At 36.3% G+C, this 15,191-nt stretch overlaps 1 protein-coding gene across 4 annotated transcripts in view; it reads right to left on the reverse strand.

Moving 5' to 3' along the window:
• The window catches only part of LOC135511172 (calcium-activated potassium channel subunit alpha-1a-like), a 383,846-nt gene that overhangs the window by 86,933 nt on the left and 281,722 nt on the right, over positions 1-15,191 (reverse strand). For all 4 annotated transcript variants that reach the window (XM_064932771.1, XM_064932770.1, XM_064932769.1 and 1 more), the window contains exons 15-16: positions 12,206-12,315; positions 11,862-11,930 (exon numbers count right to left, since the gene is read on the reverse strand). In XM_064932771.1, coding sequence (XP_064788843.1) covers positions 11,862-11,930; positions 12,206-12,315 — 179 coding nt within the window. The remainder of the gene's footprint in view (positions 1-11,861; positions 11,931-12,205; positions 12,316-15,191) is intronic.

Genomic DNA, 15,191 nt, shown 5'->3' on the forward strand with positions numbered 1-15,191 from the left:
GCTATAGTAAACTAGCATTGCTATAGTAAACTAGTAGTGGTATAGTAACCTAGTATTGATATAGTAACCTAGTATTGCTATAGTAAACTAGTAGTGTTATAGTAACCTAGTATTGATATAGTAACCTAGTACTGCTATAGTAAACTAGTAGTGTTATAGTAAACTAGTACTGCCATAGTAACCCTGTACTGCTATAGAAAACTAGTATAGTACTGCTATAGTAAACTAGTAGTGTTTTAGTGAACTAGTATAGTACTGCTGTAGTAAATTAGTAGTGTTATAGTAAACTAGTATTGATATAGTAACCCAGTACTGCTATAGAAAACTAGTATAGTACTGCTACAGTAAACTAGTAGTGTTATAGTAAACTAGTATTGCCATAGTAACCCAGTACTGCTATAGAAAACTAGTATAGTACTGCTATAGTAAACTAGTAGTGTTTTAGTAAACTAGTATAGTACTGCTGTAGTAAATTAGTAGTGTTATAGTAAACTAGTATTGATATAGTAACCCAGTACTGCTATAGAAAACTAGTATAGCACTGCTACAGTAAACTAGTAGTGTTATAGTAAACTAGTATTGCCATAGTAACCCAGTACTGCTATAGAAAACTAGTATAGTACTGCTATAGTAAACTAGTAGTGTTTTAGTAAACTAGTATAGTACTGCTGTAGTAAACTAGTAGTGTTATAGTAAACTAGTATAGTACTGCTATAGTAGACTAGTAGTGTTATAGTAAATTAGTAGTGTTATAGTAAAATAGTATACTATTGCTATAGAAAACGAGTAGTGTTATAGTAAACTAGTACTGCTATAGTAAAACAGTATTGGTATAGTAATCTAGCATTGATATAGTGTCCTAGTACTGCTATATTAAACTAGTATTGCTATAGTAAACTAGCATAGTATTGCTATAGTAAACTAGTAAAGTATTGCTATAGTAAACTACGTGTTATAGTAAACTAGTATTGCCAGAGTAACCTAGTACTGCTATAGTAAACTAGTATTGCTATAGTAACCTAGTATTGATATAGTAACCTAGTACTGCTATAGTAAACTAGTAGTGTTATAGTAACCTAGTATTGATATAGTAACCTAGTACTGCTATAGTAAACTAGTAGTGTTATAGTAAACTAGTACTGCCATAGTAACCCTGTACTGCTATAGAAAACTAGTATAGTACTGCTATAGTAAACTAGTAGTGTTTTAGTAAACTAGTATAGTACTGCTGTAGTAAATTAGTAGTGTTATAGTAAACTAGTATTGATATAGTAACCCAGTACTGCTATAGAAAACTAGTATAGTACTGCTACAGTAAACTAGTAGTGTTATAGTAAACTAGTATTGCCATAGTAACCCAGTACTGCTATAGAAAACTAGTATAGTACTGCTATAGTAAACTAGTAGTGTTTTAGTAAACTAGTATAGTACTGCTGTAGTAAATTAGTAGTGTTATAGTAAACTAGTATTGATATAGTAACCCAGTACTGCTATAGAAAACTAGTATAGCACTGCTACAGTAAACTAGTAGTGTTATAGTAAACTAGTATTGCCATAGTAACCCAGTACTGCTATAGAAAACTAGTATAGTACTGCTATAGTAAACTAGTAGTGTTTTAGTAAACTAGTATAGTACTGCTGTAGTAAACTAGTAGTGTTATAGTAAACTAGTATAGTACTGCTATAGTAGACTAGTAGTGTTATAGTAAATTAGTAGTGTTATAGTAAAATAGTATACTATTGCTATAGAAAACGAGTAGTGTTATAGTAAACTAGTACTGCTATAGTAAAACAGTATTGGTATAGTAATCTAGCATTGATATAGTGTCCTAGTACTGCTATATTAAACTAGTATTGCTATAGTAAGCTAGCATAGTATTGCTATAGTAAACTAGTAAAGTATTGCTATAGTAAACTACGTGTTATAGTAAACTAGTCTTGCCAGAGTAACCTAGTACTGCTATAGTAAACTAGTATTGCTATAGTAAACTAGTATAGTATTGCTATATTAACCAAGTATTGCTATAGTAAACTAGTACTGCTATAGTAAACTAGCACTGCCACAGTAAACTAGTACTGCTATAGTAAACTAGTATTGCTATAGTAAACTAGTCGTGTTATAGTAACTTAGTATTGATATAGTAACCCAGTACTGCTATAGTAAACTAGCATTGCTATAGTAAACTAGTAGTGTTATAGTAACCTAGTATTGATATAGTAACCTAGTACTGCTATAGTAAACTAGTAGTGTTATAGTAAACTAGTATTGATATAGTAACCCAGTACTGCTATAGAAAACTAGTATAGTACTGCTACAGTAAACTAGTAGTGTTTTAGTAAACTAGTATAGTACTGCTGTAGTAAACTAGTAGTGTTATAGTAAACTAGTATAGTACTGCTATAGTAGACTAGTAGTGTTATAGTAAATTAGTAGTGTTATAGTAAAATAGTATACTATTGCTATAGAAAACGAGTAGTGTTATGGTAAACTAGTACTGCTATAGTAAAACAGTATTGGTATAGTAATCTAGCATTGATATAGTGTCCTAGTACTGCTATATTAAACTAGTATTGCTATAGTAAACTAGCATAGTATTGCTATAGTAAACTAGTAAAGTATTGCTATAGTAAACTACGTGTTATAGTAAACTAGTATTGCCATAGTAACCTAGTACTGCTATAGTAAACTAGTATTGCTATAGTAAACTAGTATAGTATTGCTATATTAACCAAGTATTGCTATAGTAAACTAGTATTGCTATAGTAAACTAGCACTGCCACAGTAAACTCGTGTTGCTATAGTAACCTAGTATAGTATTGCTATATTAACCAAGTACTGCTATAGTAACCTAGTATTGTTATAGTAAAATAATATTGCTACAGTACTGCTTTGGTGTATTTCATCTAAGAAATGTGATATGCAATTTATTGTAACATTATCCATAGTACTGCTATATTAAACTTGTAGTGTTATAGTAAACTGGTATTGCTATAGTAAACTAGTAGTGCTTTAGTAAACTCGTTTTGCTATTGTAAACTAGTATTGCTATAGTAACCTAGTTATGCTATTGTAAACTAGTAGTGTTATAGTAAACTAGTATTGTTATAGTAAACTAGTATTGCTATAGTAACCCAGTACTGCTACATTAAACTAGTATTGCTATAGTAAACTAGTAGTGTTATAATAAACTAGTAGTGTTATAGTAAACTAGTAGTGTTATCGTAAACTAGTATTGCTATAGTAAACTATTACTGCTATATTAAACTAGTATAGCTATAGTAAACTAGTAGTGTTATAGTAAACTAGTATTGCTATAGTAACCTAGTACTGCTATATTCAACTAGTATTGCTATAGTAAACTAGTAGTGTTAAATATAGTAAACAAGTACTGCTATAGTAAACAACTATTGCTATAGTAACCTAGTATAGTATTGCTATATTAACCTAGTACTGCTATAGTAAATGAGTACTGTTACATTAACCTAGTATTGCTATATTAACCAAGTATTGGTATAGTAAATTAGTATTACTATAGTAACCTAGTATTGCTATAGTAAACTAGTATTACTATAGTAACCTAGTATTGCTATAGTAAACTAGCATTGTTATTGTAACGTAGTATTACTCTAGTAACCTAGTATTGCTATAGTAAACTAGTATTACTATAGTAACCTAGTATTGCTATAGTAAACTAGCATTGTTATTGTAACTAGTAGTGTTATAGTAACTAGTAGTGTTATAGTAAACTAGTGCTGCTATAGTAAACAAGTACTGTTACATTAACCTTGTATTGCTATAGTAACCTAGTATTGCTATAGTAACCTAGTATTGCTATAGTAACCTAGCACTGCTATATTAACCTACTATTGCTTTAGTAAACTAGTATTGATATAGTAACCTAGTATTGCTATAGTAAAATAGTACTACTATAGTAACCTAGTATTGTTATAGTAAAATAATATTGCTATAGTGCTGCTTTAGTGTATTTCAGCTAAGAAATGTGATATGCAATTTATTTGAACATTATCCATGTCCATTTTGATTAATTAGGGAGAAGTATTTAATAACAAGTAGCTGAGGCAAAATGCCCATCTAATGTTATCTAATGGATAAGTGATATTCATATTCAAAATTCTCTCTAACCCTCTAATCCTCTCATCCTTACTGTATCCTCAAACATATGTCTACAGTAAATATAGAAATATTGAAGATTTGAATGGTGCTTAGGTGTGTAGGGTGCCTGTACGGACTGGCTGTATCATTCCCCCTGAATTAGACTGAGCCGAGAGTGGACGACACACACACACACACACACACACACGCCCAGCTCATTAATGGTTGCCAGTGGGTAGGAATCATCAATGATGGGAGTGCAGACTGAGAGACTGACAAACGGAACACACAGACCGACAGTCAGGGGACAACCCCCCTGGTCTCCGAGCCCAGACGAAAGGGAAAATACTAACACTTACTTACTAACTTAACTAATACTTTACAAATAGGTTACTTTTACGAATACTTTACCAATACTTTACTTTCTGTTTACTTTGGCTTTACTTTCAATCCCTTTACTGTACTAAGGCTTAATTATACTTTCCTAAGGCATTAGTATACTTTACCAAGGATTTAATTTCCCAATCCTGTGTTTACTAATACTTTATTGTACTTTACTGAACGTTTATGCTCAACTCTGACTTACTAATACCTGGTTGTACTTTATTTACCCCTTTAATTTACTACTACTTTATTTTACTTGACCAACTCTTTAGTTAACTAATCATTTACTGCATTTGGGATGGCAGGTAGCCTAGTGATGAGAGCATTGGGCCAGTAACCGAAAGGTTGCTTGATTGAATCTGACAAGTTAAAAATCTGTCGTTCTGCCCCTGAACAAGACAGTTAACCCACTGTTCCTAGGCTGTCATTGTAAATAATAATTTGTATTAACTGACTTGGCTAATTAAATAAAAAAATAAAATGTACGTTTTTAGTTTGTTGTACTAAACTGACACATTTGAGAAGAAGTCTACACAAACAAGATGTGTAAAAAGTGCATGCAGGCTTAGAAAATAGCTGCGAGCAGCTGAAAACTATAGACTAATTTGCAAATGATACAAATCTTTCCTCTGGGCTCTACGGACAACATATTGAAACAATGAGGGGGTGATTGGATCAATTATAAAGCTGCAATCAATAGCGACAGCAAAACAACATGATATTTTGCTAAACTTAAGTTTAGAGTTGCACTATTGAGCTTTACATCAGATTGAACGGCCCCCAGAGTAGAAAACAGGCTTCACGTTTCGCATGCTGTTCAGAGAAAATAAAAAATAAACTAAGCCACTACAAAAAACACATTGCTGCCCAAATCTGAGATTTCACATAATTTACCATTTTCAGATCTAATAACAAAGAAACATAACAAAATGTAATTTTCTCCCAATTTTGCATAGAGGCCCAAATTGTATCAAAACCTCATATTGTGAGCAACAAGGTAATCATCACACATCCCATGTGATGGAGTGTTATAGCATGCCGTTAGCAAACAGCGTGAGTAGGACACTTGTTAAACAAACAAGCCACCGCAGTACAGATAAAGAGACAGGTACGTAGATGCAGACTGTTGCAGTAACTTCTGTGCAGTTGGATTGTTTCGTAAACACCAAACTGACAGGAAGTGACCTCACTTGATAACATCTACTTGGAGACGCACAGGTATGGGGGAACAAGGTGAATGAGACACACACTACACAAGCGTACGCACACGCACATACACACACACCAACGTATACATACACACATATACTCTCACACACACAGTAAAGATTATTCACACACGCACACACACACACACACCAACGTATACATACACACATATACTCTCACACACACAGGACACATTATTCACACACGGACACACACACACACACCAACGTATACATACACACATATACTCTCACACACACAGGACACATTATTCACACACGGACACACACACACACCAACGTATACATACACACATATACTCTCACACACACAGGACACATTATTCACACACGGACACACACACAAAACAGTAAGAAAGGGATGAAATACAAGTATGAAGCAGCACCCATGGAAAACGTGGACAAAAATTGAGCAATTCCATTGGATAAATGTTAAGTTATCCAAAGTTAACGGACCCATGCCTTGACTAAGATATGACATGACATAACAAAATGCTGTTGGTATCATCAGTAAAACATGAGTTTTGCTGCAATGACATATAATCAATCCATCGATTCCATAATATTACCAAAATGTGCAACAAATCAAAAATAATCTTATCCATCAATAAACCCTTCTGGGGTTCAGATATCAGCAATGTTTCTCTTGACTGATATGTGAGAGAAAACTATCAAAAACAATACAAATGTGAAGTAGTGTTTTGATGATGAACATAACACTAAAACAAAAAAACACTGTGAAAAAAATAATAAATCATTCACATTCACACAATTACGACTAACTGAAAACACTGAAAAAGAACTGAAGTGAGCGAGAAATTAAGCAGAACGACTGACAACGCGAGAGACGGAAAGAAACTGAAAACAGGAGGTAGAAATGGAGGAAAGGGTGTTAGCCTGGGCACATCGACAACGTCACAGACAAATCAACAAGTAAACAAACGAGTCAAATTCAACTATCCTCTCTCTGCCTGCAAAGAAGTTAGTGCATTAGGCACAAGGAAGACAATCAAAAATAGAGTGAGAAATTGGCCCATTTTCAGACAGGGCTTGGGAAAGTATCCTTAGGAATCTAAACCCATAGTGAGCAGCTCTAAAGTGGTGGAGTGGGGTGGAAGTTTGGAGGGAAAGATAAGGAAGAGGGCATACCGCTTTCTGCTTCTGCAAACAACAAGAAAACAACCCCAAATCAAACAGTTGTTATTAACATAAAAGGAGAGATGAAAAATGATATTATGAGTCTGAGTGGACAAAACATTAGGAACACCTTCATTATATTGCCCTCAGGACAGCCTCAATTCAGTGTGGGACTCTGTTGGAACATTTGGGGTGGGTTTGATTTGGTAGGGGGTCTATGTATGTTTTGCCCTCTACCTGTTCTGTCTGTGTTACATTTACATTTACATTTAAGTCATTTAGCAGACGCTCTTATCCAGAGCGACTTACAATTATTTGTATAATCATTTTTAAAAATGTTGAAACAAAATAATAGCCTGAATTCGTCAAAGCATGGACTCTACAAGGTGTCAAAAACATTCCACCGGGATGCTGGCTCACATTGACAATGCATCACACTGTTCTGTGAACTTGGATGGATGTCCTTTGGGTGGTGGACCATTCTTGATAAACACGGGAAACTGTTAAGTGTGAAAAACCCAGCAGCGTTGCAGTTCTTGACACACTCAAACCGGTGTGCATGGCACCTACTACCATACCCCGTTCGAAGGAACTTTTGTCTTGCCCATTCACCCTCTGAATGGCACACATCCACAATCCATGTCTCAAGGCTTAAAAATCCTTCTTTAACTCGTCTCCTCCCCTTCATCTAAACCGATTGAAGTGGATTTAACAAGTGACATCAATAAGGGATCATAACTTTCATCTGGACTCACCTGGTCAGTCTGTCATGGAAAGAACAGGTGTTCCTAATGTTTTGTACACTCAGTGTGTGTCTCAATTTGCTGTCTGTCTACCTTATGATGGGAAAGATAAAGTACTTGCTGTAGCACTCCGAGAAAAAGATGAAGACCTTCAGATTAACTTTAGTAAACTTGGAGGTACTTAGATTTAATCTCAAGAGCTGATTTTATTACAGACTGCATCTATGAATTCATTTAGTTTTTACTATCAGAGAGATACGCAGTTTAGATGGCACTGAGAATGGTTTTACTATCAGAGAGATACGCAGTTTAGATGGCACTGAGAATGGTTTTACTATCAGAGAGATATGCAGTTTGATGGCACTGAGAATGGTTTTACTATCAGAGAGATATGCAGTTTGATGGCACTGAGAATGGTTTTACTATCAGAGAGATATGCAGTTTGATGGCACTGAGAATGGTTTTACTATCAGAGAGATATGCAGTTTAGATGGCACTGAGAATGGTTTTACTATCAGAGAGATATGCAGTTTAGATGGCACTGAGAATGGTTTTACTATCAGAGAGATATGCAGTTTGATGGCACTGAGAATGGTTTTACTATCAGAGATATGCAGTTTAGATGGCACTGAGAATGGTTTTACTATCAGAGAGATATGCAGTTTGATGGCACTGAGAATGGTTTTACTATCAGAGAGATATGCAGTTTGATGGCACTGAGAATGGTTTTACTATCAGAGAGATATGCAGTTTAGATGGCACTGAGAATGGTTTTACTATCAGAGAGATATGCAGTTTGATGGCACTGAGAATGGTTTTACTATCAGAGAGATATGCAGTTTAGATGGCACTGAGAATGGTTTTACTATCAGAGAGATATGCAGTTTAGATGGCACTGAGAATGGTTTTACTATCAGAGAGATATGCAGTTTGATGGCACTGAGAATGGTTTTACTATCAGAGAGATATGCAGTTTGATGGCACTGAGAATGGTTTTACTATCAGAGAGATACGCAGTTTAGATGGCACTGAGAATGGTTTTACTGTCAGAGAGATATGCAGTTTGATGGCACTGAGAATGGTTTTACTATCAGAGAGATATGCAGTTTAGATGGCACTGAGAATGGTTTTACTATCAGAGAGATATGCAGTTTAGATGGCACTGAGAATGGTTTTACTATCAGAGAGATATGCAGTTTGATGGCACTGAGAATGGTTTTACTATCAGAGAGATATGCAGTTTGATGGCACTGAGAATGGTTTTACTATCAGAGAGATACGCAGTTTAGATGGCACTGAGAATGGTTTTACTGTCAGAGAGATATGCAGTTTAGATGGCACTGAGAATGGTTTTACTATCAGAGAGATATGCAGTTTGATGGCACTGAGAATGGTTTTACTATCAGAGAGATATGCAGTTTGATGGCACTGAGAATGGTTTTACTGTCAGAGAGATATGCAGTTTAGATGGCACTGAGAATGGTTTTACTATCAGAGATATGCAGTTTGATGGCACTGAGAATGGTTTTACTATCAGAGAGATATGCAGTTTAGATGGCACTGAGAATGGTATTACTATCAGAGAGATATGCAGTTTGATGGCACTGAGAATGGTTTTACTATCAGAGATATGCAGTTTGATGGCACTGAGAATGGTTTTACTATCAGAGAGATATGCAGTTTAGATGGCACTGAGAATGGTTTTACTATCAGAGAGATATGCAGTTTAGATGGCACTGAGAATGGTTTTACTATCAGAGAGATATGCAGTTTAGATGGCACTGAGAATGGTTTTACTGTCAGATAGATATGCAGTTTAGATGGCACTGAGAATGGTTTTACTATCAGAGAGATATGCAGTTTGATGGCACTGATAATGGTTTTACTATCAGAGAGATACGCAGTTTAGATGGCACTGAGAATGGTTTTACTATCAGAGAGATATGCAGTTTGATGGCACTGAGAATGGTTTTACTATCAGAGAGATATGCAGTTTGATGGCACTGAGAATGGTTTTACTGTCAGAGAGATATGCAGTTTAGATGGCACTGAGAATGGTTTTACTATCAGAGAGATATGCAGTTTGATGGCACTGAGAATGGTTTTACTATCAGAGAGATACGCAGTTTAGATGGCACTGAGAATGGTTTTACTATCAGAGAGATATGCAGTTTGATGGCACTGAGAATGGTTTTACTATCAGAGAGATATGCAGTTTGATGGCACTGAGAATGGTTTTACTGTCAGAGAGATATGCAGTTTAGATGGCACTGAGAATGGTTTTACTATCAGAGAGATATGCAGTTTGATGGCACTGAGAATGGTTTTACTATCAGAGAGATATGCAGTTTGATGGCACTGAGAATGGTTTTACTGTCAGAGAGATATGCAGTTTAGATGGCACTGAGAATGGTTTTACTATCAGAGATATGCAGTTTGATGGCACTGAGAATGGTTTTACTATCAGAGAGATATGCAGTTTAGATGGCACTGAGAATGGTTTTACTATCAGAGAGATACGCAGTTTAGATGGCACTGAGAATGGTTTTACTATCAGAGAGATATGCAGTTTAGATGGCACTGAGAATGGTTTTACTATCAGAGAGATATGCAGTTTGATGGCACTGAGAATGGTTTTACTATCAGAGAGATATGCAGTTTAGATGGCACTGAGAATGGTTTTACTATCAGAGAGATATGCAGTTTAGATGGCACTGAGAATGGTTTTACTATCAGAGAGATATGCAGTTTAGATGGCACTGAGAATGGTTTTACTATCAGAGAGATATGCAGTTTAGATGGCACTGAGAATGGTTTTACTATCAGAGAGATACGCAGTTTAGATGGCACTGAGAATGGTTTTACTATCAGAGAGATATGCAGTTTGATGGCACTGAGAATGGTTTTACTATCAGAGAGATATGCAGTTTAGATGGCACTGAGAATGGTTTTACTATCAGAGAGATATGCAGTTTAGATGGCACTGAGAATGGTTTTACTATCAGAGAGATATGCAGTTTAGATGGCACTGAGAATGGTTTTACTATCAGAGAGATATGCAGTTTAGATGGCACTGAGAATGGTTTTACTATCAGAGAGATATGCAGTTTAGATGGCACTGAGAATGGTTTTACTATCAGAGAGATATGCAGTTTAGATGGCACTGAGAATGGTTTTACTATCAGAGAGATATGCAGTTTGATGGCACTGAGAATGGTTTTACTATCAGAGAGATATGCAGTTTAGATGGCACTGAGAATGGTTTTACTATCAGAGAGATATGCAGTTTAGATGGCACTGAGAATGGTTTTACTATCAGAGAGATATGCAGTTTAGATGGCACTGAGAATGGTTTTACTATCAGAGAGATATGCAGTTTAGATGGCACTGAGAATGGTTTTACTATCAGAGAGATACGCAGTTTAGATGGCACTGAGAATGGTTTTACTATCAGAGAGATATGCAGTTTGATGGCACTGAGAATGGTTTTACTATCAGAGAGATATGCAGTTTAGATGGCACTGAGAATGGTTTTACTATCAGAGAGATATGCAGTTTAGATGGCACTGAGAATGGTTTTACTATCAGAGAGATATGCAGTTTAGATGGCACTGAGAATGGTTTTACTATCAGAGAGATATGCAGTTTAGATGGCACTGAGAATGGTTTTACTATCAGAGAGATATGCAGTTTAGATGGCACTGAGAATGGTTTTACTATCAGAGAGATATGCAGTTTAGATGGCACTGAGAATGGTGTCACTATGACTACGTAGTGGAGAAAATCCTGGCATGAGCAAAAGAAAAGCATACCATGTCTAGGTGCAAGCACGCAACAAAAACACTGAGCAAAAGTTTAAAAATACAAGTTTAAAATATGACATTATTATAAGGTGGTTAGACATTACTTTGTCTGGACTATTTATCATGATTTCATTATGTACTAAAAACTCCACAACTCAACTCTACTATAAATGCATTATTTTCAGTTGAATGTTGTCAGTGTAAAATAAAAGGTCCACAGTGATGATGGTGTTGGGGTGGGTGGGATTTGGTAATGTATGTTTAGTGACTACTTCATGTTTATAGTTAGCAAGTTCATAGTAATATAAATGGTATTAATGGTTAGCATGGCTCAACACAGAGACAACTATTTACAGATAGATCTTGAACAACATCCTAGATTTTGAAAATGTTCACGGATATTATAGACAGAGGTCCAGTAGTCCTGTACAACACAGGGAGAAACACAGACCTGCTCTCTCCCTGCTCCGACTTGTTCTCGATGGCGATAAGCAACAGCTTCAGCTTCACGTAGCACAGCCTGACACACACACACAGAGGATTGTAAGGGAATGCTATGTCTCCTTTAGGCTATATATAACTACCATTTTAACAGTACCAATAGTATCAATTTAAAATGTATATGTTATTATTTATTTAATATATTCATGTACTATTAATGTTGGTACCATCTAATGTTCAGTAGTTGTAGCAGTACAAGGGACAGAGCAGCAGTAGTAAAGGAGAACAGCAACATGTAGCAGAGAGAGTTACCCGTACTGTACCGGGCAGAGGACCGTGCTGTTTCATACTTACTCGCAGACTGCTGGGAAGGAGAGCCCCACAAAGGCACTGGACAGATACTCTGTGTACATCTCATTAGCTACCCCTTCTAAATAGTACTTCTGCCATGTGTCCTCTTCAATCTGAGAAGCAACAAGTAGAAAATACATATGTATAAATACATATATAAATACATATACAGATGGAAAATGTGCATAGTACCTTAAGCCCTTTATAAACCCTTCTTAACCTCTCTAGGTTAGGGTAGCGCAGCATTCGGAATTTTGGATGAAAAGCGTGCCCAAATTAAACCACCTGCTGCTCGGGCCCAAAATATATGATAGATTTGGATAGATTTGGATAGAAAACACTCTAAAGTTTCCAAAACTGTTTAAATAGTGTCTGTGAGTATAACAGAACTGATTTGGCAGGCGAACACCTGAGAAAAATCCATTCAGGATGTATTTTGTTTTTGTAGTTTTCTATTCAATGCCATTACAGTATCCATTGACTTAGGACTCAATTGGGACTTAGGACTCAGTTCCTATGCCTTCCACTAGATGTCAACAGTCTTTAGAAATTGTTTCAGGCTTGTATTCTTATAAATGAGGGAGTAAGACCAGTCTGAATGAGTGGACCCTTACGTGTCACAGAGCTTTTTCATGAGCAATCCCGAGAGAGTGCATTTCTTGTTGACCTTTTATATTGTCAACGTTATTGTCCGGTTGAAATATTAAAGATAATTTAGGCTAAAAACAACCTGAGGATTGAATATAAACACCGTTTGACAAGTTTCTATGAACTTTACGGATACAATTTGGATGTTTTTTGTCTGCCTGTTTTGACTGCGTTTGAGCCTGTGGATTGCTGAAGAAAATGCGCAAACAAAACTGAGGTTTTGGATATAAAGAGACTTTATTGAACAAAAGGAACATTTATTGAGTAAAGGAATGTCTTCTGAGTGCGACCATATGAAGATCATCAAAGGTAAGGGATTAATTGTATCTCTATTTCTGAGTTTTGTAACGCTTCTGCTTGGCTGGTTACTGTTTGTAATAATTTGTCAACTGGGCTATGTTCTGGGCTAGGTATGTTCTGGGCTAGGTATGCTTTCGCCGAAAAGCATTTTATAAATCTTACATTGTGGTTGGATTACCAAGAAGTTAATCTTTAAACCTATGTTTTTGTTTTCTGAATTTTTATAATGAGCATTTCTGTATTTGAATTTGGCGCTCTGCAATCTCACTGGATGTTGGCCAGATGGGACGCTAGCGTCCCACATACCCTAGAGAGGTTAAGGCCTTTATAAACCCTTCTTAAAACGTCTTAAGGCTAGGGGGCAGTATCCTGAATTTCCGCCTGACTGACGTGCCCAAAGTAAACTGCCTGTTACTCAGGCCCAGAAGCCAGGATATGCATAAATTGGTAGCATTGGATAGAAAAAACTGTTTCTAAAACTGTTAAAATAATGTCTATAATAGAATTAACAGAATTGATATAACAGAATTGATATGGCAGGCTCTTATTATGGAAACCTATTGCATTAAAGTATGTTTGTCACCCAAATTGCAATTCCTATGGCTTCCACTAGATGTCAACAGTCTTTATTCAAGGTTTCAGGCTTCTTTTTTGAAAAACAAAGTATTTGGAGTTTTTGTTAGGCGAGCACCTGGACCAAATCAGTCTTTCGGCGCGTTTACGAATTTTCCTTTTATATTGAACATAGTACTTTCTGTGTGAAATATTATAGTTTATTTACATTTTAGACTACCTGGCGATTAAATATTGGACATGTTGAACGAGTGGATTACTGAAATCAATGGCGCAAACTAAACTGACTTTTTGGGATATAAAGAAGTATTTTATCGAACAAAACGACAATTCATGTTGTAGCTGGGACCCTTGGGATTGCAAACAGAGGAAGATCTTCAAAGGTAAGTGATTTATTTAATCACTATTTGTGATTTTGTGAAGCCTGTGCTGGTTGAAAAATATGTCGATGTGGGGGCGCTGTCCTCAGATAATCGCATGGTATGCTTTCACCGTAAAGCCTTTTTGAAATCTGACAACACAGTTGGATTAACAAGAAGTGAAGCTTTTAAATGATATAATACACTTGTATGTTTATGAATGTTTAATATTACAAATATTTATTTGAAATCGCACCCTCCAATCTCACCGGATGTTTTCAGCTTCTATCCCGCTAGCGGGACACCTAGCCCAAAGATGAATTTTTAGGCCTTTATAAACCCTTCTTAAGCCCTTTATAAGCTCCTCTGGGTTTCCTCCCAGTCCCATCCTCAGAAGTCTCACAGCGATGGAGGAGACCCTTCGATGAACCGCAGACACACTCAGATCCGGACCCATTATAAAACATTACCCATCTCTCTATCATAACTCCACCGCTCCTGACAGCTAGAGAGTCTTTAATATGGGACTCAGAACACAGTTCGTCCATAACTAACACACTGGGGTAAAATAAATTGGTCAGGCATCTTTAGGGGAACACTAACCGAGGGGGACCTTGTCATTTGATACTGCGGAGATGGCATCTATTATTGTGTGTGGCACCCTATTCCCTATATAAAGCTATGGGCCATGGTCAAAAGTAAAGCACTAAGTAGGCAATAGGGTGCCAAATACGCACCCTCTGTAATGACCCAGTAAGAGCTGTGCTGAAAAATGGCTGTAAGACATCTCTTCACCTCGTTAACAGGCCTCACAATAATATGTCTTCAATTGCAACCCAACATGCACTATAAGCATTCTGTTTATAGCATTCTGTTTATAGCAGCCTTTATTAAAGGCCATAGTGGAGTACATTTATAATGATTTCATTAACTACTGGAATTGATTTTGTCCAAGTGCAACTGCACTCTCTGTTCAGTGCGCACTCTGCTTGGCAGCTGCGTAGAGACTCGGTTTGGCAGCAGCGCGAGTGGGTGGAAGATGCCAGTGTGCTTCAAGGTTAACCAGATCTTTTTTCGGCAGTTTTCTCAAAGATCACTACGCGACCCAC

Source organism: Oncorhynchus masou, chromosome 23, assembly GCF_036934945.1.
Source record: "Oncorhynchus masou masou isolate Uvic2021 chromosome 23, UVic_Omas_1.1, whole genome shotgun sequence".
Classification (NCBI taxonomy): Eukaryota; Metazoa; Chordata; class Actinopteri; order Salmoniformes; family Salmonidae; genus Oncorhynchus; species Oncorhynchus masou.